Source organism: Frieseomelitta varia, unplaced genomic scaffold, assembly GCF_011392965.1.
Source record: "Frieseomelitta varia isolate USP_RPSP 00005682 unplaced genomic scaffold, Fvar_1.2 scaffold_89, whole genome shotgun sequence".
In the NCBI taxonomy this organism is placed as follows: Eukaryota; Metazoa; Arthropoda; class Insecta; order Hymenoptera; family Apidae; genus Frieseomelitta; species Frieseomelitta varia.
In genome coordinates, this window is record NW_025110689.1 from 369,543 (window position 1) to 392,119 (window position 22,577).

The 22,577-nt window shown below is 35.4% G+C and overlaps 3 protein-coding genes across 4 annotated transcripts; 2 read left to right on the forward strand and 1 right to left on the reverse strand.

Annotated features, from left to right (window-relative positions):
* Nucleotides 1–128: 128 nt before the first annotated feature.
* Nucleotides 129–1,631, forward strand: LOC122537182 (charged multivesicular body protein 5). The gene is made up of 4 exons (XM_043670180.1): nucleotides 129–435; nucleotides 531–848; nucleotides 926–1,153; nucleotides 1,275–1,631. The coding sequence occupies exons 1-4, from the start codon at nucleotides 367–369 to the stop codon at nucleotides 1,323–1,325; spliced, it is 666 nt and encodes a 221-aa protein (XP_043526115.1). The 5' UTR covers nucleotides 129–366; the 3' UTR covers nucleotides 1,326–1,631.
* LOC122537180 (tubulin epsilon chain-like) lies at nucleotides 1,541–20,895 on the reverse strand. Of its 2 annotated transcripts, XM_043670178.1 has the most exons (10): nucleotides 4,280–4,334; nucleotides 3,829–4,201; nucleotides 3,508–3,740; nucleotides 3,297–3,412; nucleotides 3,031–3,219; nucleotides 2,641–2,892; nucleotides 2,423–2,569; nucleotides 2,203–2,352; nucleotides 1,949–2,123; nucleotides 1,541–1,770 (listed from the first exon to the last, which is right to left on the reverse strand). In XM_043670178.1, the coding sequence occupies exons 2-10, from the start codon at nucleotides 3,905–3,907 to the stop codon at nucleotides 1,624–1,626; spliced, it is 1,488 nt and encodes a 495-aa protein (XP_043526113.1). In that variant the 5' UTR covers nucleotides 3,908–4,201; nucleotides 4,280–4,334; the 3' UTR covers nucleotides 1,541–1,623. The 2 variants fall into 2 exon arrangements, with proteins under 2 accessions (XP_043526113.1, XP_043526112.1); XM_043670177.1 differs by lacking the exons at nucleotides 3,829–4,201; nucleotides 4,280–4,334 and adding an exon at nucleotides 20,775–20,895.
* Nucleotides 6,080–9,350, forward strand: LOC122537181 (nuclear envelope integral membrane protein 1). Its single transcript, XM_043670179.1, has 8 exons — nucleotides 6,080–6,278; nucleotides 6,643–6,752; nucleotides 6,843–7,065; nucleotides 7,132–7,298; nucleotides 7,379–7,594; nucleotides 7,687–7,811; nucleotides 8,289–8,450; nucleotides 8,965–9,350. The coding sequence occupies exons 1-8, from the start codon at nucleotides 6,185–6,187 to the stop codon at nucleotides 9,083–9,085; spliced, it is 1,218 nt and encodes a 405-aa protein (XP_043526114.1). The 5' UTR covers nucleotides 6,080–6,184; the 3' UTR covers nucleotides 9,086–9,350.
* Nucleotides 20,896–22,577: the final 1,682 nt, after the last annotated feature.

Below are 22,577 nucleotides of genomic sequence, written 5' to 3' on the forward strand. Positions count from 1 at the left end.
ATCGGAAACGCTGATAATGACGATAATATCGTTATCAAGCTGTAACGATGGGTGTCGTGTTACAATGTTTGCTCCGGATAGACAGATAACACTGTATTAGTAGATAGTCATTCACTAATAACCGGTTAAATTTCATTATATTTTTTTACCTTGAAAGCAGGAATGTCGAAATCCCGCTCGAAACTAAACTACATTGATAAACATGTTGCGCGACAGTAGATGGAGCAACTGGCTGCAGTGAGTCAGTCAGCTTGACGTTTCGAGTGAATAACGATCGAGAAACAGAAAGAAAAATCAAAGAAAAGAAAAGGAAAAGAGGAGGAAGGAATAATCGTATTTTACCTTGTACGTATTTTATTCGACAAAATGAATAGACTATTTGGTCGACCTAAAGCCAAAGAACCGTCACCAAGTCTTACCGACTGTATCGCCGGGGTAAATATTCGTTTTCGTTTCATCGTCGTAGAGAGGTTATATTATCATCTGCCCGATTACCTCTAACGTGCGATTATTGTTTATGCTTGCGACAGGTCGACAGCAGAGCGGATACTGCGGAGAAAAAGATAGCAAAATTAGACGCGGAATTAAAGAAGTACAAAGATCAGATGATTAAAATGAAAGAGGGCCCGGCGAAGAATGCAGTGAAGGCTAAGGCATTACGCATTCTGAAACAGCGCAAGATGTATGAATCGCAGGTGGACAACTTGCGTCAACAAGCGTTTAACATGGAACAGGCGAATTATGCCACTCAAACGCTGAAAGATACTCAGGCAACTGTGGTCGCTATGAAAGAAGGAGTAAAACAAATGCAGAAAGAGTTTAAAAATATCAATATAGATCAGATCGAGGTATTTTCAGGCCAACTTTCTGTTTCTTGTATGTTTCTTTTCGCTGTTTTACGACCATAAGTTAATGTATCGTGCAGGATCTTCAAGACGATTTGGCGGATATGTTGGAACAAGCGGATGAAGTCCAAGAGGCGATGGGTCGCAGTTATGGTATGCCAGATATAGACGAGGATGAACTAGCTGCCGAATTAGAGGCTCTTGGAGACGATTTGGCTGTCGATGAAGACACTAGTTACTTGGATGACGCGATCAAAGCACCTAGCGCTCCTGACAAAGAACCTGGCGCGAGTTCCATTAGGAATAAGGTATTTTCATAAAATCGAGAATGAAATTGGAAATATGTATCAACTATTTTTCGTAGAACTATTAGAAAACGTTTTACTTGTTTGTAAATTGTACTGAAAGAGAATTTTCTTTTTCTTCCAGGATGGCGTCTTGGTAGACGAATTTGGTTTGCCACAAATACCAGCCAGTTAAAACGCTGATAAAACATCGGTATAAATTAATGTTACGTATATCGATATTTCCAAAGATGATGATTGGTTTTTGAACGACTTTCAAAGGCTTTTGCTACGTATATATGTAGTACACAGATAATGTGCTCAGTATTCTAAATTTTTGATGTGGATATAAAATTCGCGCAAGCTGTAAATTTTCAATGAACGAAACGTAATTTTATTGTTGCCAACAGATAAGTTGTACTATTCTATTTTTATTGCTTTATGTTTATGTTAATGTACAGATCAAATTAAATAAAACAATCTAATTTAAGAATTTAAAGTACCTGTAACCGAGAAATATTCTTTTGACTTTCACTTTGCAGCTCTGTGTACTGCATAATCAAATTTGAAATTGTTTCTTTGCAATCAATGAAATGTGTTTCTTCGAAACCGCGTACTTGGGTGTAGTGATACACATGTGCCTGCAACATAATCGTATAATCTTAGTTGTAAATTTCATGTCTGTATATATAGGGTGGAGCAATGACTTTTAAAAGATACATGGCTGATCTTTAAACATTTCGACAATTTATAATGTAAAGTCATTTCTGATTCTCAGGAGCCATTTCACATACAAATACGTGCTCGTCTTAACATTACCTTCTTTCTGTACAATCTGGTAAACTGTTCTACTACATTTTTAAATAACGAGATCATCGAGGAAGAGTTTAAAAGACATAACAAAGAGGTTGAGTGTCCAGCTGGAGGTACAGAACACAAACCTACTTTCATAGCTTCATTGCTCCAATCTGTGAACGTAACTTTTTTCCGAAATCTAGAAAGTAAAACATTATACTGCACATTACAGCAGATGCTTGCAAGGAAAATGCGTATTGACAAAATACACGCTTTACCTCTCAATGTTTCGTTTTAAATCGTTCACAGAACAGTTTCCTCTAGCAACATGCGCAGCGCTCAAAATCATAGAACCTGATTGTAGCGGATCTACTTTAATTAACTGATTATTTCGTGACCATGCATTGATAAATATTTCATCTATTAGCCTTAAAAAAATATACGGTTTACGTTTTTATAATTTTACATAACAGTACAGCATCATAAGCTAACAAGTACTTTGTTCCTGATACACTGTACATCGTTGGCGCAGATAACGTTAATGGACTGACACTACTGAATATATAATGTAATTTCGGGTATGGTACGAGATTCGTTGCTATTTCATTCATATCCATATTTAAATTACCAGGAAACCTAGATCCACTAAAAAGTAGTATCCCTATTTTCAAAATATATACTTATAAACAAGAATTTGTGAAGCTGATTGTAATTACCTGGTTAAATGAAGAAGCATATTTGCAACAATACTGTTCATATCTTGAAATGGCTTACACGAGACATTGTAATTTATTTGTTCTGTGTTGCCTTTTACTTTCAATTGTGCATTGCATATATCCAAAAGGGATTCATTTTCAATAGGAAATACACAAGTTGCGTAATCTATAAGCTCTCGAGTCGACAGCAATACATTGTATGGAGCTGTGACAACATCTTGCATAACAATTGGATATATGCAAGATACTAGTCTGTAATAACAATAACTACTAAAAAAGTTAATAACAATAACATTGACAATGAGATGTCAGCTAATGTTCTTAATTGTAATTACACTTTAACACAATGTTAAGAAAAACATTCATGTCTTTTTCTGACAAAGTTAATACCTATCTATAGTAGGATAATTATCAGCCAATAACTTTAAAACAGCTGTTCCTAATCCAGAACCAGTACCACCTCCAACAGAATGCATTAATAGAAAACCATGTAACCTAGAACACTTTTCTACCATATGTCTGATAGTATCTTCCAATTTCTCCTGATATTCTGTACCATAAGTATGATAACCTACAGCCCTACAAAATGTATCAACAATATTTCTTTTACCCAAAAAGACCCAGCATAACAATCAAAATGATCAAGAGATCAATACCAATTATTGGCAGACCCTGGATAATTTGTAACAACACAAGCCTGATCAAACAAGTCACGCACAGGTCCTTTCCTCAACCCTCCTACAACACTATCTTCCATATCTATCAATATTGCCTAGATATCAAGAGATCCATGACATAAATTTGTGTAAATATTCATTTGACTTTTTTTTATAATTGAGTAGCAATAAAATAAAGTAATCAATATACCCTAGCTTTGACCTTGGCTCGTTTCAAGTCGGTTATACTTTTGAAGCACAAATCATGTGAATTATCAGGTACAACAAAGAAGCTGTCGAACGCATCAGACAAATCGCCGATGTTTTTAACATGATCTCGTTGCGTTTTAAGCAAATTCATTCCAGTGTTTGTTGTTTGCACGCCGTACTCGTGTAACGCCAAGGGCCAAAACGCCGAACCAATTTGGTTTCCGCATTGTCCAACTGAAAATAAATGTAAATAAATGTAATATACAATTTTAACAATGCATTTTGTTGAGAAGTTCTTATCACAATATCACTCGATATATACCTTGCAACGAGATAAACTGACTCATTATAAATTCAAGGCAATTCACGAGCTTCAGCATTAAATTCTCCTTCTGCTTCATACACTGCAGTACTCTCTACCAATGTTTTCGAATCATACAATGAACTCGCGCTACTTTCACGAAGTGAAGTTAGTAAGGACAGCATCCATATACACTTAGGCATGCACCGTGTGGATCACCCCTAAGATAGGTGTCGGAACTAATTTATATTGTTGTCCTTATCGCACGCTGTTGCTCTCCATGTATAGCGCCCGTATATGTCTGTCCTTGTCCCAAGCTATCGCCCTCCTTGTCTGCCGCATAGATATCTCTGTCCGTCTCGTACGCTAGTGTAAGACAAGGACATTCTTCGATCTATTGAAAAAAAGAAATTCAACTTTTTTCACACACGTTTTTCTAGGGCAAAACAGACATAGAAAGAAAGCAGCGAACCTAATTCAAAGGACGCACATAAAAATGTTCGTAAATTATTCCTCGTAATTAGGTTTTTTTCGTAATTAGTTCGAATTTTCAGAAAATGGACATGGTGGCGCCATCTAGCGGTAACTCAGTGGTACTAATTATTTATAAAAATACTAATTTCTGCATTTTACGGGTCAAATGAGGTATGAAAAGAAAGCTGAGGGTCTAATTAGGGTAATACAATAACAAAAGTTCACGATTCATTTCGCTAAATTAGGTTTTTTCGCAAATGAAAATTTCTCTGTTTTACGGGCTAAGAAACACTAGCGCCGCGTTGTGGCAGATCGGTGGAACTAAACGCTCAATAACCATATAAGAGGAATTAATTTTTCACGCTACTAATTTGCACTCCACGAGCACATATTTGAAAGGTAATGCTATCAGTTACGTTCGCAAATAAATCTGAATCTAATATTCACTATAGTTTGCGCGAAATTATGCACTAATTACTGGCACTACAGCTAATGTAAACGAAATTGAAACATTCTTTATATACGTAAACTGTACTTAAACAAAACATAAAACGCAAGCTTAGGGTCTCTAGAATCGAAGACGCAACCATAATAGTTCACAAATGATTCCTCTTAATTAATTTCTTCGCGTAATTTGTGGAAAAACTGTTGATGTTTAGAAGCGACGGTTTAGAAAGCGCCATCTATTGATAACTCGATAGTACTAAAAGTAGGAAAAATCAGTTTTTAGTACTATGCAGTTACCAGTAGATGGCGCCACCGTCGCTTCTAAACATCGACAGATGACAGTTTTCCCACAAATTACGCGAAGAAATTAATTAAGAGGAATCATTTGTGAACTATTATGGTTGCGTCTTCGATTTTAGAGACCCTAAGCTTGCGTTTTATGTTTTGTTTAAGTACAGTTTACGTATATAAAGAATGTTTCAATTTCGTTTATATTAGCTGTAGTGCCAGTAATTAGTGCATAATTTCGCGCAAACTATAGTGAATATTAGATTCAGATTTATTTGCGAACGTAACTGATAGCATTATCTTTCAAATATGTGCTCGTGGAGTGCAAATTAGTAGCGTGAAAAATTAATTCTCCTTATATGGTTATTGAGCGTTTAGTTCCACCGGTCTGCCACAACGCGGCGCTAGTGTTTTCTACTCCGTAAAACAGAGAAATTTTCATTTGCGAAAAAACCTAATTTAGCGAAATGAATCGTGAACTTTTGTTATTGTATTACCCTAATTAGACCCTCAGCTTTCTTTTCATACTTCATTTGACCCGTAAAATGCAGAAGTATTTTTATAAATAATTAGTACCACTGAGTTACGTAGATGACGCCACCATGTCCATTTTCTGAAAATTCGAACTAATTATGAAAAAAACCTAATTACGAGGAATAATTTGCGAACATTTTTATGTGCGTCCTTAGAATTAGGTTCGCCGCTTTCTTTCTATGTCTATTTTGCCCTAGAAAAACGTGTGTGAAAAAAGTTGAATTTTTTTTCAATAGATCAAAGGATGTCTTTGTCGCACAGTATTGTCTTCCTTGTCTAACGTCATTAGACAAGGAGGGCATTAGCGTGCGACAAAGACAGACATATAGATGCTGTAGACAAAGAGAGCAACAGTGTCCAATAAGGACAACAATTTAAATTAGTATAATAGATAAATGATTGTAATTATAGAAAATGAGAAACTAATTTTTTTTATAGAAGAAATCATTTATGGTGATTCACTTGATTGCTATATTATGTCAAAACGAGTTTAAATATGCTAACACTATCGAGAGTCGTTTATCTCGATTTTTGAATTTCAGACTATTACCTGCAGACATATTCAGTGTTTCTCTATTCCGCAAAATTTGTAGGTTAAGGTTAAAAGACCGGTTACTTTTTACTAGACCACAAAATGAGCAACGAAATAGTACAGTGGTCGAGTGTAATTATCTTTTTACTTATTTCCAACTATCTGTGCACAGAATCTGCATCAACCATGGAATCAAGTAAGCCGTGCTAACTTGTAATACACATTATTATAACCTATAAAATGTTTACAAACTATATTAATTTTATCGTTATAAGTAATAAAAATTATAGATAAAAATGGAAAGAAAAAGTTGCTTTAGTTTTTACTTTATGTCGTACCAACATCCATTCACTTATAACAATATTTTTTATTGAACAATTCTATTCTATTTTGTTTTATCTTTATCATGAGAATATTAACATTTGTCATCTGTTAGTATTCTGTTTTCGATAATTTTGAAAGCATTATATTTTACTTTTCATTTCTAAGAATAAGTTTGGAAAGAATACCTTTAGGATTGTCTTATTTATTTAATTTTGTAAATTTAAACTTGTTTCTAGTATACTTTTTAAAGCCAGGAGATGTTATTGAAAATGACAAGCCTGGATTACAAACTTTCTGCCATAGTGCCAATACGAAATATTTGATTCATATGTGGAGAAGTTTAACAGTAAGAAATAATACTTAGCGATTCATATATACATGTACATCTTCATATGAATTAGTCTTTATCATTTAGTCTTATCTTATTACATTGTAGATACACTTGAATACAAATATTGAAAATTATGATCTTTATAATGGAAAAACTCCCCAAGAAGTAACAAAAAAGCATGATGATAATCAGAGGTCGTGGAGCTTTAACGTATTCAGTACAAAAAAAAGCAACAGACTAAAGATTAATCCTTTCGAAGATGTATGCATTGGTGTATACATATATTCCTCTAATTTGCACAAATATACAGTGAGCATGATACAAACACGTGAGTATACCAAAGCAAAAGAATTTATTGCATAAATGAAAGGTACTTAGGTTTTTGTGTAAATAGGTATCGATGTCCCTGCATTAATGTTAATGCTGATGGGTGCTACTATGTTTTGGAATGCTCATAAATTCAGTGGAAATTCTTTATTTTATTATCTAAGCAGTATAGTGCTTGGAATCACCACCTCAGTTATAATTTTAGTATACTTTGTTAGCAAATTTCTATTAAGGGTAAATTAATTCTTTCAATCCATTTCTGTTTTTAACAAATTAATTTTTTTTTACAAATTAATAAACATATGCAATTTAAGGGTAAAATGATGTACCTCACGATTGCCACTGGTTGGACAATGAGTTTTTATCTAATCCAAATTTTATGGGAAAATATCCAATTAATCCTTGTAGAGTATAAAGAATTTGTCGCGTGGTACATTTTATTAACGTCTCTTATCAGTTTCGTCATTGCTTATCGGTTTGGTCCTGTCACAAACATTAGAACGAAAAGACTTATTCAATGGTTTCTACAGGTCTGTAGAATAGCTCATTCGAATAAAATTAATAGATCAAAATTCTTAAGAAATTATTTCATTTAATATTTTCTGTTTTTTTATTTATTTAGATGGCAGGATTGGTTATCATGTATTATAGTAGTTATTTTCGTGAGGCATCAACTTTTTGTTGTATCCTAATTTTTCTACTTTATAACTTTCCTACTGTAATAATTCAAAAAGGCAGAATCTATTGGTAAGTTATTCGACGATATCATCATTATTAAGCTTTTTAGCTGATATTTTATTTGTTAGTGTTGTTTGCTTCAGTGCTTACCTTTGATGTTTATTATTATTAATTTCTAATATAATCTAATTTAATTTTTTATTGCATATCGGTATTTCCAATAACACTTATGTTACTTTATTTATTGTTAAATTTTACACTTGTGTAAATAAATTGTCGTTTCATATTTCTTCACGGTATTATTTTTATTTCATTTGAAATAAATACGACAAAATTAAATTACTTAGTAAAATAAATACGTAAACACCTATTTTATTTGCAAATTATTACAAATTATATTTTTGCTACAAATGCAAACAATTAATTAATAGTAACAAGAATAACAATAGCAGTAGCGGTAACAATGGTAATAATAACGACAGCATTAGTATTATCGTTTAGAAAAGCAAGACCATATGTTACATATATACACCTGTTCAAAATCAGGAAGAACATGTTTCCTGAAAGAAGAAAATTATTAACAGAAGACCAATATCGTAAAGAAGGCATAAGAGAAACGAAAAAAGCATTAAACGAGCTAAAAGAGTATTGTGCTAGTCCTAAATGTAATCCATGGAAAACAGTTCTAAGACTAAAAGATCCAATAAGGTTATTATCATTATTATGTATATTAATTGAAATTCAACGTGTGTGTGTGTGTATATATATATATATATACGTGCAGGTGTGTGTGTGTGTTTATGAAGATTAACCCATTAAGGATCAAGTATTAATCTTTCATAATATCATACATATTTCGATTTTTTCAAATCTCATAAATTATAGAATCTAGGTAAAAGATTGGAATTTTCTTTTATAATTGCAATAGAAATTCTCAACTGGTGTCATGGAACATTGCATCAAGAAAACCTTTGGAATTTTTTAGTTAAAATAATTAATTAATTGTCACCGAAAACATAAAATACAAAATAAAATTAAATGCAAAATAGAAAAGTTTAATAATCTAATACAAATTACTATCTCCTATAACTCAACGACACTATTTGAAAATTAGATTAATTAAAAATTAAAATTTAGTAGTATAGATTCATTGAAAAGAATTGCAAATTAAATGTTATCTTATATATGTTCATGTAACGTAGTTTATCATGCGTGTTTTTAGATTTGCCAAGTTTATGGAGGGTGACTCGCATTTATCCGACGACGAGTGTCAAGAACATGACGTAGAAATCACAAGAATTATAGAAGAGTGTGAATATACGGATGATGATGAAGATCTGTGATAAAACGTACATAAAGAAATTATTTCTTTCACGAAGAAAATAATTCATGAGAACAAACTAGCAATTAACAAGTTTCCGCGAAATCTTGTACATTGCCTGGAAACATTTCAAGTACAAAATTGCCGAATTTTTTACTCTTAAGTATAATGTACTTTGTGATTGTACTTTGTGATTTATTAAATAACTAGTGTCCTTTTTTATTTTACCAGTCGTGTGATTTTGAAATAAAGTTGTTACATTATACAAATAAAGTTGTTACATTATATTTGCCTTGTATTATGAGATTATATCGAGATACTTTATCAAACCGGATGGGATTCGTGCCAAGATCCTTTGAAACCTGTCAACCCTTTGCGATCGTATTTTTTTTTTCTGGTTCGCGTGACTGCGATCCTTCGCATGCATTTACCCTATACATTATCGTGTTGTTTCCTTCAATTATACTTCTGCGAAATAATTTTATATTTTATGAAATACATTTGTAAAAAGACGAAGAGAGAAAGAGGAGAAACAAAAACAGGCACGGTCCTTTTTCTCTTTTGAAAAGATTCCATAAAACTACGAAAACTGTGAATTATGAAAATTTTCTATTGTCAGAATTGCTCTTTCTTTCTTTCTTTCTTTCTATTCTATCTTTCTCTTCATAAAAAATGTGGAAAATAGAGATATAAACTGTCATAAAGGCATTATTTATCTTCCTTTCCATTGTAGGTCTTATCTTTTTGCCATTTTACTTTTTGCCGATCTGTTATTCGCGTGCTGTACACAACAGCTCAGTTATTGCTTTCTTTACAAATAGCTTGATCGAACAATTAGATATCGTTATTTCCCTATTTACGACTCGAATTAAGCTATACTTCACTTACTCTGCAGGTTTCATTATTTTCTCCAGATTAATTACCTTTCTTTAAGTCTAGCGATTTAATAACGAGGAATTTTAAATTGCAAATTGGAATATTTTGTACAACGTTTGGTATAATATTTGACGTATTAAAAAAATTTATGAGACGTGTTTTTTAAGCGAATAATATTTTTTTATTGGTTGAATTAAAAAAAAAAATTTAGACGAATAGTTCAAGATGAATTACATGTTCACGATCATATTTTTTTTAAGGATCATAATTCACGTAAATTTTACAATTGCATTATTTTTCCAAATGGAAACATTTCCTTTATTATTCATTTATCAGAATTAACATGTTTGAAAGATTGTCATTTGAGAATTAATGAATTTAAAAAATGTTTCAACTTTAATTTTGTAGAACTTGTATAAAAAGTAAAGAAAGGTGCTAAGTTAATAAATGATCAAGACAAATTCAACGATTTCGCATACCATGCCCTTAAATCTTCGAATAATATTAAAATAGGGATAATGTAATGTGGAAATATTTAAAAAGTTCTTCACATAGCTCTCAAGCGTACAGCATCAATATTTCATTCTACATAAAACACATTGTTCCGCAGATATTTACAATTAATTTTTATAATGTTTCGAAGCAAACATCTTCCTCCGTGCAATGGTTCTAATTGGGAAGTGTAAAAGAAATCTGTTCCAATTGCACGTGTTTCAGCGGCGCGATTTTTGGCCAGCTAGATCGGCCGAATGCCCCACTGCGTGGCGTACAATGGGCTCTTATAGATTGCGTATAGTGGCTCGCCCAAGTTGCTTTCTCCGATGCACGGCAAATTGTCATCGAGCGGCGTACAACACCGACAGGTGGTCTTCAATCGGGCACCTTGCAAAAAACCTGGACGCGTACGTATGCGGCTTCGGTGCATTTGCTCGGTTGATTATATTGGATTACAAATTACCATGGAACGCCCATAGCTCGTTCAGTCACGATTAACTTTTGCTTTTCGCACGGTCGTGCCTTTCTTCTGTGTTGCGTTTCTTTACGTAGCATGGGCAATTGTATGTACGCTGTTGAATGCAACAACGGCTCTGGAATGCTACGATACTTCATTGTACATTCTTAACTACATTTCATTGCAACCGTATTCTTTTCTGCACGCGCTCTGAATTTTGTCATTGTATTTTTAGGAAATGACGAAATTCCAACAAATTTCCCAACTCAATGTTGGCTAACTGATCCTCGCTGTTTTAAAAATATATTCAAGCAAAATGATCGATCGATTTGTACGTAGTGCGATTTGTAATATTTCTTGCATACTGCGAAATTTCGTATCTATTTTTAAAAATATTCATTGACGTGATTTGAGTTGTGTAAAACGATGTTAATCATTTCTTTGATAAAAAAAAAAAAAAAAAAAAAAAAAAATGTTAAATCGAATCTTTGCAGCTTTCTTTCACAGCTCGAATATTGTAGTATAAATTGATTGAAAAGAATGGTAAATGAAACTCGTTCTTTGAGTCTTTCAACGAGTGTGTTGAGAGGCCTCTTGCAAGAAGTAATTGCAAGAAGATCCTTGGTCAGATCTTGAATAAAAATCTGGTGACGAGGAACAAATATGTTTGACTCAAAAAGTATCTGAGGACCTTTTTGCAGAAAGATCCTTGATCGTTTTGAATGAAAAATCTGGCAACGAAGGACGAGATACTTTGGCTCGGAGGGATGTATGAAAGATATTTTGTATAGAAGAAGCTATATCAAAAAGTAAATTGTAGTTGGTTGAGTGGCCGGGGGAAACCACGTGATCGGCAGGTGGGATTGGTAACGGTCCAAAGGGCAGAAGCAGGATCAATAAGAAAAAGACTGGTTCTCCGTGATGCATGGCGCACCTGCTCTTCGGAGAGACACGAGGAGAGCGGATCCGATCTTGTCCGCGATTCTTCGTCAAAAATCTCGAGCCGTTTCATTGTCGAAAGCGACAGCGATGTACTTACTTGGTAAAGTTATCTGAACTGCTTCAGATTCAAAACTTCAACATTCGATTTTTAACACTCTATGGAATAATCGAATTTGTTGTGTGATTTACGGGACACGATCGAACTAATAGGGAGACAGGAATATTTGGTTAATGGAATCTTTGGATAATAGAACAATTAAGAATGGCTGCTAAATTATTAGCAGTCATATCTTGGCTTCTAAATTATTTAATTCTTTTTATGAATTAAATATTATTTTGATAAAAATTGTTAACAAAGTCTTATATCTTGTATATTTTTAATAAATTTTTACACCTTTGGAAGATCTTCTACTGGCAAGATAAATTAATGATACATTTAAATAGTCTCGGATCACAAAATATTCGGATATTAAATTATTCAAATAAATGGACGTTCCGATTTTCCAGTAAATTCATTGATTTTAACATCCATTTCAACGATGTATCTCTAAATATGCTCGAAGAAGGAATCAGATAGAAGTAATCACGATGGAAAGCAATTCGAGGTAAGCAGCCGAGTCGTTGAAACTCGATTCCAATGAAATTGATCGGCGTAATCACGGTTTAATGGAAAACGATCACGGTCGTGCAAGGTTTGTAAGATGGTGTTGGAAGAGAGCAGAGGAAGTTACCCAGATAGAAGAGAGTGTTTTCTTTCGAGAATAGTCCTGTAAGGTTGTATAGTTAAGGTCTGGACTAACGTATGCCATCTGCCGACTAGTTCTTTGGACACCAGTCGCCTTTTCGTTTCCAAAGCAAGAAGTAGCTTGCTGCCCTTTAAATCGCCACTACACACTTTGGCAATCACTATCAGCTGCCTAGTCGGCCGTTCTGTTCCAGGCCTCTTTTTCTTCATAGTCCTTCTCCTTTTTCTGTATTCTTCTGCTTCTGCTTTCCTTTCGATTGTTCCTCTCGCTTCCAAGTCTTGCTTTTCCATATTGATGACCCGTATGGGCAGTGGTCGAAGGGAGTGACGAGATGAAAAAATGAAGATAGAGAGGAATACGTGATAAATATGTTTCTGCTTTTAATTTTTGTTTCTTCTAATCCTTCTTCTTCCATATTGACAACCATCAGCTGGCAGTGATCGAAGAGAGGAACAAAACGAGAAAATGAAGACTCACACTTTCATTTTTAATTTGTGACTACAAGTGTACTTTAATATAAAATATTGAGTCTATTAAATTTCATTGTTTATTTAATTAACATTTTAATGTAAAATAATCAAAAGTGAAAAGAATCTGTTAAATATTGGTTGAATATAATTATCAAAAGAAAGAAGAAGAATTTTAATAATTTGACAAAGTGATATTTTTAAAATTTGTAACGAGGCTAGAAAATGTTTGATCTAAAGATCAAATGAAAAGACAAAAGATTTTGACGTGCTGAATTAATTTTAATATCTTAATCTTAAGATTTCAATATTTCTGGGAAATCCGTGCTTAATCCAAAAATCAAATAAAAGAACTATTCTAATAATACGGGGATTAATTGGCAACGTACTATATATCCCGTGAAAGTAATCTGTAGTTATAAAGTAGATAGAAAATCCACGTTCAACCCAAAAATCAAATAAAGGGACGACCTTAATAACGTCGGAATTAATCGATAATGTACTCAATTTTAAAATTCTTCTATAGAGGAAAATATGCATGAAAAATCTGCCTTATCATCTCCTACACTTGCATTCTTCAAATAGACTATCGTTTTTGATAAATTGTTCGTTTTTTTTTTTTTTTCATTGTTCGTAATTACTCATTTTTAATAAATCAACGTACGTACGAAGAAGAAATTGCATGTACATATGCATGCGTGTACGTGGAATATATTTTTCTTGGCTGTAGATCACAGGTTATGAAGCTGCAGCATTTTTATTAATTTGAAACATGTCTGGTTTAACCGTCGACAACGGTAAAATAATTTCACTCGCGGAGTATTGGATTTTTTGTGGTTCCACTGCAAATATGGATACCCCAGTTTCAGCGAGGTTTAGCTTCAACCACAAAGACCGTGCTTCCGCGTGCACGCGAATATATCGTTTGATATTTTAATCCACCATTTCTCATTGTTAGAACGAAGCATTCTAGCAGAATACGAATGTCGGAGCAAGTCTAATTCGTTATATCTTGGTAAATTTTTCAACAAGAATTCTCAGTTCTCTTCTTTCAGTTTATTATCTGCGGTTATATTAAAATCATTAAAATTGTTCGAAGAAACAAATTTCAAGATTATCAGATTTTACAGATTTGCAACGATACATTTTGACAAAACTTATTTCCGTTTCGTGAATTATACAAATTTTGTGTTTTAATCATCGGTGATTGTGACGTGAATGAAAAGTCAAAAAATAAAAATAAAATAAAGTAAGGAATAAAATATAAATGTTAAAGTAGAAATAGTTAAAGCTGAATCTTGCTCTGAGAAATCTTTAAATATCCACCGATCGTTTCTTTTCTTGTAATACGTTCTAAAAGTATTTTGTGGAAAATGGAAGAGGATGTAACAAAGTCGATAGTGGGACGAAACGTAACGTGACTTGACACTCGATCTTTCATGAAAAAAACTTTTGATTACTTCGACAAGATAAAAACGATCGATATAATTGGCGATTATTAGTTGGTAACGCCAGTATCGTTAAAGGAGAGAAGCAAAGAAAGAGAGAGAGAGCAGACTGAAAAGGACAGATTTAACAGCGTGAAAGCAAAAGGTGAGACGCATGAGCACGTTAGTAATCCTTTTGCGAGCTCGTAAACAAGAATTACTCGCGAGTCTGACCCTCATTACCGCATAATTACTCTCTGTTTTTCGACGTAACAACGTCCAATTGGAATTTCAGGTTTCTTTTTTGGAAACTTTTCAAAAGCTTCCGATTGAAAATAACAACTCGTAGAAATGTCAATTTAATCATTTGCACGTGTTTAAATATTTATCTAGATTTTCTGCAACTCTTTAAAGCTATGAGTCGAATAATATTTCTTACGAATAATTTTTTCCCCCTGGCGTGTTTAAACATCTATCGTGAAACGTGTTGTACGTGAGTAAAACATTCGTGCATGCTGCTATCGTGAATTTGGTACAAATTGAATTAAATTAAATAAAAAAAAAAAATCTGGGTTCGAAACATGGTCTCGCGGATAACTCGCGGCGGAAATATTTCTATCGATGAAAATTCGTTCCGGATATTAGGACGATCGATGTCGTTGATGAGAGGAAATGAAATCGACTGGGTAAACCAGAGTAAATGGTATTAGAAACGAATAGCTTTCGCGTGAATAAGCTCTTCTGAGAATAATCTAATGATCTAGACTGTAGATATTTATGAAAGTTTGTATTTTTAAATTTAAAATCTTCATAGAAATTATTTTGTGTGACAAATATTATTTTAAATATTATTCCATGCTATACGTACAGTCTCTGTAATTTTCTTTGTAATGGTATAATAAAACAATAATTCCTGTTTTAAAAAAAATATGAAAAACATTTCGTCTTAATAGCTTTATACCTCGATCGCGGTATTTTCAAAAACGTGTCAGTGTTTGATACACTGCATCAGCAATAATAAGAACAATTAATTCAAATTATTGTCAACTAGCTATTGCGTATTCTTCTATCCGATTAATAAATTATCTCACTGGCAATTTTGCAACAGGCCCCTTCTTAATCCATAATTGAAAATAATTACAAATAAAATGCCGTATTAATGTCGGTCCTTAATAAATGAAACAGTTAATTAATCTCAAGTACGAGTATCATCAATAAAATCTGTAAAAACCGGTTCGCACGAGACAAAAAGCGGAAATGAAAAAAGAACAAAGTACGATTCGAGAATTTGTTTCCATTTGTTTATATCGAACGAATCACACCTCGATTAGTCCAAATACTAGCAATATTCAATCGTATTACCCTGCAACTACAGCCGACAGATTGCAACGTGAATCAGGTCACAGTGAAAAATAGCGTTTGAAAAAAGCTTGGGGCTTTAAGAACAAACAATGAACGCGAAAAATCGATCGGCCATTCCTGTCCTAATGGCTCGGGGGACATGTTTTTTTGTCTGTGTGAATGAACCAGCGTTTGTGCGGCACTTACATGCCGATGAGAAAAGCGTTTCTATGCGTGTGCGCGCACACACACGCGCGTATTTAGCACCATACGCATATTTGTTTCGACGTCGAAACTCGTAAATTGAAAAAGTTTAACGATGTTTTCCATACGGACGAGTATAGTCCGCTGTCTGGATTACGGACCTTTTTCCTAGCGTTTCGTTCGTGAATTGCACACTTCCGGAAACTTCCGGCCTCTTAAAGCTGCGTCTTCCTTCCTTGCCCGAGGCAAGCGTCCTGAAATAATTGACGACCCCGATTCTAAGGATTTCTTAATTGACCGTGTAAACTGATTAAAGCTACCAGCGCCGTCGTTAGGTATTACAATGTCTGACATTTTTAGGGCTGTGCACTTTCAATTGGAAATATAACATTGTTATTAGACCATAGATTTCGTGCTTATTATAATATTTAGTGTTAATTGCAATTAATTGTAAATTATATCTTCCGTTTAACTTCTATACTTTTAGTCATAACAAAAATAAATGTATCTCCGCGTAATGTGATATTTATTTTTACGCTTTACGCTTAAATTTTTACTTTGATATCTAGATTTCATAAAAATACAGAAATCCGCAGTTTAATTAATTTATGTTTTAAATTGCCCCACGTCGTATTGACGTAATAACGCAGTAATTGAAAAATAACTTTGTTGCCTTTGATTAATGGCGCGTGGGCAGCCAACGTTTCAGCTACCATTTAGACCAGACAAATAAACATAATTATCATAAACATGGGAAACGAGGTGAACATGAAACAAGATCATCAAAGATAATTTTGTCTAATCGATGGTAGGCTTGTTCTTTCTACTGGATAGACCAGTCTGACTGAGTGGTTGCGCTTTTTCACGAGTCACTAGTTTCATAACAGTTCGTTCGAGGAGCAAAACCTGGTATCGGCATACGACACGTTCTCTAAATTCCCTTGAAAAAAAGAAAAAAAAAAAAAAAAAGAAAAGACAATACAGAATAATCGATTGGAAGCATTGCGTTGATGATAAATACATCACCCGTTTCCATCCTTTTCCCTCCCGATTGTTCTTTTTCACCGATAGTCGATTTCACCAGTGGAAGCTGCTCCAACGTATAAAACGCGAAGCGCCAGTTACAGCGTAATCGCGATTACGCGATGCATAATTAAGGTCTCTCGATATTAGCGTGATGCGATCAGTAACCAGGTTGACTCCGCGAGTCAGAGAACAGGTAAGTCGAAAACAGTTTAGAGACCAGGCGAGGACAGAGCGCAAAGAGACTGGCGAGGAATTCGATTACAGGTAGATTCGCTTGTTATCCGGGAAACAAAACGAAAAAAGAAAAGGAAAAAAGAGAGAGAGAGAGAGAGAAAAGGGAAGAAGAGCAAGGAAAAGAAAGTCGATAAAATAGTAGAATCCGGCGGTGGTGTCGAATGCGAGGAGAACCCCTGTGGCGCAAGGAGTGGGGGAAAGGACAGCGGTCGGCGAGCCAATGAAGGGAGGAAATGCGCGGCGCAGATGCGCGGTAGATTCGAGCCGCCGGGCTGGTCAGAGCGAGCGTGGACGTTTACCGCGTCGGGTCCTTTCAATTTTGTCGCTCGGTTTCCTCTTGCTCGTTTCGCTGTTCGCGAGTCACACGGCACCCGCCGAGTTACCTCGACCGACCGCTTCCCGATCGACGCGAGTGTTCCACGTCGAAATCGGTCCTCGTTCCACTCCATTCGCTTCGTTCGCCAATCTCGATCGCGGAAACACGTACTACGCGGAACTTCCGGGACTGAAACGTGCGACTCGAACCGGACCACCGGATGATCGACACGCACGCAGTGCGCACGAATGACATGTGCAGTGACATTGGCATCGAATTTTGAACGATCAATTCGAGATTTCCTCTCCTCCCCTCCCGTGATTCTATCGGATATGACCGAAGTTGCACCGCGTGTCAAGCGATACGATAATAGGACTCTATGTTTCGTTCACGGGCCATCGGCGACGCTCGCGGAAAAGTGAAAATCCGAGCAATGCCATTTATCGGGCGACGTTGTCCTTCGTTCACCGCGTTTTTCCAGTGCGCTTTTATTTAGAACCGGTTCCCTATTCGGCAGTTCCCCGTATCGGCGAGTAAGAATGCAAAAACCATTGGAACACGGGTACCGCGAGTGTCAGTAGTTCAGACGGAAGTGTCCCCGGCGTGATCTGACTTTCCGCGAGGCATCCACTCCGCTTCGCCCCGCTGGTCGCCAACGACGAAGCCAGGATCGGAGCAGAAAGGTCAGTGTGCGTTTCATCGTGTTTCATTTATCGATCGTTGCGGCATACTTTACTGCATGTGCAAACACGACACGCCAAATACAAAGTACGACACATAGAATATATCGTCGTGGATAAGATACGTCAAAATTACCAATTTAATAATACAAAGAAAAAGAAAAAGAAAAAAAAAATACATAGAATAAAAATAATAAACACACACACACATATATACACACATGTAGGTATAGAGGTTAAGGCAAATCATTCGAAGATCGAGTATCGGAGATCGACGTGAATTCACGACGTGAGGAGAAGCGAGAGATCGAGTGGACGTTAAGTTCCCCAGGTGGGAGCCCGGTTAGTTCCCCAACGAAACGAAATGCCAGAAACGTGACCGGTCGGGCGCTACTTAAGGAGTTTTCGGGGTGTAATTAAGATCGATAGCTGGAGATTAGATTGTTCCGGGACGAGAGGGAGGAGCTGAAAGGGGGGTAGAGCCAGAGACGAGGGAATTCGGGATCGAACGACGGCGGAGAGAGGAGATGGTGGTTGCGCTGAAACAAGCGTACGCGCGGCCGAGCGAGCGGAGGAAGCGATTGCGTGCAGGAACGAGGCTCGTTTTCGTCGTTGCAATACCAACGACGCGGATACAAGTGTGACTATCGCGTGCCACTGTCACACGAGAGTTTTTCAACGGATTTTAATGGAACGTTCTCTACTTTCGTTTTTATTTTTTTATTTTTTTTTTCTTTGGTCATTGCTCACTTCTTTTCATTCTTCACCTTCGTTTCGAGCGCGCGTACGCGTTATGATTAATTCATGCTCTCACCTGCGACGATTTCGTTTTGCTCGCAGCCCGTGCTCGCAGCTTGAATCGGATTAGGTTACCTTTGTAAGTTCTCGCCGTGTAAACTGGCTTACTACCGGCGTTACGTGCCCCCCGGTATTAGGTTTACTAATGCGCTGCGTTACGTAAATGGACCACGCGATAGAGCAACGCAAACGATTACGAGATAACGCGTAATTTTTGTAATTTCTTCTTCAATGTATAGTTTCTGAATGGGGTTGCCAATCGATGGAAGAAGAATTGGATTTGTTGTATTTTTTATTTTTTTTATTTTCTAAAATTTGTTCTTTCGCGATGTTTCTTTTCTGCAATTTTTATATTTTCTTCTTAGTTCAAATCTGGTGCGTCGTCAATTGATAGACAACACAAGAGAAAAATTTTCTATTCTTTTCTGGGAATTTTTCTATTTTTTCCATAATTTCCTCTTTGTTAATGTCTCTTCCCTGTTGCTTCGATATTTTCTTCTACAACGAGTTGTATTTTCGAATTCATTGTCGATCGATGGAAGATGCAAGAGGATGTTATTTCTTCCACGAAATATTTCTTGCACTGTAATTTGTACATTTTCTTCTTTAATAGATAGTTTTTTGAATTCAGTATACACTTTGTTGATTGATGAAGATACAAGAGAAGAACGCGATTAGGTATATTTTCTGTCTTTTCTCTAATTTCTCTTCCTCTATAATGTTTTCCTTCTATGACGGGTAATTTTCAAATTGAGTACGTTGTCAATTGATAGAAAAATCGCTTTTTTATTTAGTCTCACTTCGATATAACACTCGTTACACCAGCTATTCAGACGTCAGATTGATCTGCTCCGTAAATTGAAAAGTACAGAGATCTGTACTTTTGTTTCTTAAATTTACTTTAGAATTATGCTATTATCTATGTCACGTTCTCATGATAAATGAACTGACAGAGGTATAAGTCATTTGTTTTCTCGATAATTAGATATTAGTCTCGTGATTGTATGTAAAATGAGGGTATAATAAGTCATATTTTCTATTTTTTACTGATAATTTTAAAATTCAGTACGTCAACCGATAGAAAAATCGCTTTTAGTTTATATTTGTTCTCGGAGTTGGAGCGTTTACTCATCATTTCCGATATTTTCCAATTATTATTATTCGTTGTGACAGTGGTGTGAAGTCACACTAAATCAGCTCTATAATTTAAAAGTACACTTTTTTGCTTTTCAAATTTACTTTAGCATTTTTTATTTTTATTTATCTATGTCGCGTCCTTGTCATTTGTTTCTCGAAAATATTAACTCTAACGTCATGTCAAATATTATCGTCGACTCATAGATAACTATGATAATTTCTGTCAGATTATTCGAGTTCAAAGTGTATTTCATTTCATATATACAGTACATATTTCATATCTCTCGTGATGAAAATTTGTAGATTGTTTGGCAAATTTTTATGTATGTCATTATAGAATTAAAACGTTAATAGAGGCAGTATTACAACGAATACTATAATCTTCGAGATTAAGAAATAAATATTACGATGAAACATAAAATATTATAATAGATATTAAAATATAATATTATAAATACTACAAATATTATTGGTAAATATTATAATATTATAGTATTATGATAAATATTATAATATTATAAATATTATTGGTGACTATTATAATAAAACATTTAAAAAAACTTACTTGAATCAACAATTCCAAAATCAAACGAAACGAACACGAGCAAAATGATAGATAGCGTGCAACTGGTCACTTTGGTTGACCAAGACTCACATGATAGGACTCTCATGCTTCTCTCTCTCTCTCTCTCTCCCCCCCTTATGTTTCTCCTACGGATTCTTCTACGGATTGGCAAGAAGAGAGAGGACGCGTTGTTCCTTCGATTGACCTTCGCGCACGCATTCTTATCGATCGATTTTTGCTCGTCCGCATCTCGACACTGTGGCACACGCTTATCCGATTGACTTTCGACGTTAATGAACGACGGGACGACGGGGCGCGCATCGAAGACTGATAATTGACGCCGCGTCGGCCACGTTCCCGTGAAAGTCAACGTACCGGAAAGTTCCTCGGTTCATTCATCGTTACCACGTTGCGTAATAATTGCCGTTGGCACGTGCCACGTGCCACATACGACGCCGACGTTACCGGTTGACGTTGCACCCCGGTTCACCTAGTTCGTCCGACGAAAATCGTTCAATTTTTAACGTCTCTTCTGCGCGTCTTTCTCTCCTCTCTCTTGGCTCGAGATGCGGCCGAGATACGGCACGGCTTAATCAAACGATCAAACGATGGAGTAACAGATATCGCGGCTTCTCAGAAGCTGGACTCTGATCGACCTCGCTTCTTGCGCATTTCTTGCTGCCGCGGGCAGTCGATCGCGATCGTTGATCGCCGAACCAACAATTTCGATATGTTACGGGATATTACGCTCTTGCTGAAAATTCTCGCGTGTCCTTCCGATTTTTCAACCGGGACGAATCTTTTCTTTGAAGCGTGAGAAAATTACAAGAATGTTAATTAAAATTTTAATATATACTTCTTTCGAAGTATTAACACGCTATCGTTTGTCATTCTACTGTTCGTGGTTATAAAAATATGAATTTGCATAAAAATTCGCGGTCTGGTGATTTTTGAAGGAGAATAAATACACATGATATGTAAAAATAAGTATAATGGATTGTATAAAGCTCTAATGATTGCTAGATTACTTCGAAGATGAGAAAATGCATCGAGCGCATGAGAAATATAACAAATTGTCGATACAACAATATCGATAATGATAAATTCATTCGCGGTTAAAATAAATACAAAATCCATTCAGTCGGATAGTAATTTATTTACTGTATTTATTACTGTATTAATTTATTTCTACCACTTCACAAAATATTACTTGTATTTTTATAAATCTACCTATCCAGATCATTTTTACAGCACATTTAAAGTTTTATGTTTTATAAAATTGTATAAAATATCCAAAATACGGTCTTCGCGTGAGTTCAGTTTCTTTTTTTTTTTAAATCCTATTCAGACGAATAAGTATAAGTTTCTAGTAATCTAGCGATCACTTTCGCCACTCGTGTTGGCCAGAATGAACAAACGGCGAAGGGAGAATAAACTAGAACACGTGTTGAAGCTCTGATACTCGTATCGAAAGAAGTGTAGGAGCTATCGGGTTGAACGACGACTAAGACGGTGGTAAGAGTGGCACCGGTTTCCCTCTTCGAGGTAATGTTTACCACCCTTTCCCTATCTTCAAGCACACAGCTATACAAAGTCGCGTATATTAAAGCAACTCGTGGAAGAGAGGTTTCGCTGAGAGGTTACGCCATTACTTACCAAAAGCTGCTGCCGGCCTTTCACATCTCCCCCTGTTCTGCCGCGTTTCTTTCTTACCTCCGGCTACTTTACTGCCTTCTTGCCTTGCAAAATGATCGAGCTTTAACCCCGATGACAGTGGAGGCTCCTCCTTTCTAAGAAACTGGG

Bases quoted from the DNA above. Each gene is read 5' to 3' on its own strand.
- LOC122537182 (XM_043670180.1), top strand. From the start codon at position 367: ATGAATAGACTATTTGGTCGACCTAAAGCCAAAGAACCGTCACCAAGT. The intron at 849-925 runs GTATTTTCAGGC...TGTATCGTGCAG, and splicing joins TCAATATAGATCAGATCGAG to GATCTTCAAGACGATTTGGC. The intron at 1,154-1,274 runs GTATTTTCATAA...TTTTTCTTCCAG, and splicing joins CGAGTTCCATTAGGAATAAG to GATGGCGTCTTGGTAGACGA.
- LOC122537181 (XM_043670179.1), top strand. From the start codon at position 6,185: ATGAGCAACGAAATAGTACAGTGGTCGAGTGTAATTATCTTTTTACTT. The intron at 7,299-7,378 runs GTAAATTAATTC...ATGCAATTTAAG, and splicing joins TTAGCAAATTTCTATTAAGG to GGTAAAATGATGTACCTCAC. The intron at 7,595-7,686 runs GTCTGTAGAATA...TTATTTATTTAG, and splicing joins TTATTCAATGGTTTCTACAG to ATGGCAGGATTGGTTATCAT.
- LOC122537180 (XM_043670177.1), bottom strand. From the start codon at position 20,880: ATGAGAGTCCTATCATGTGAGTCTTGGTCAACCAAAGTGACCAGTTGC. The intron at 3,741-20,774 runs GTAAGTTTTTTT...ATTTATTTTCAG, and splicing joins TTTTGGAATTGTTGATTCAA to TTGGACAATGCGGAAACCAA. The intron at 2,124-2,202 runs GTAAAGCGTGTA...TTTACTTTCTAG, and splicing joins TTAAAACGAAACATTGAGAG to ATTTCGGAAAAAAGTTACGT.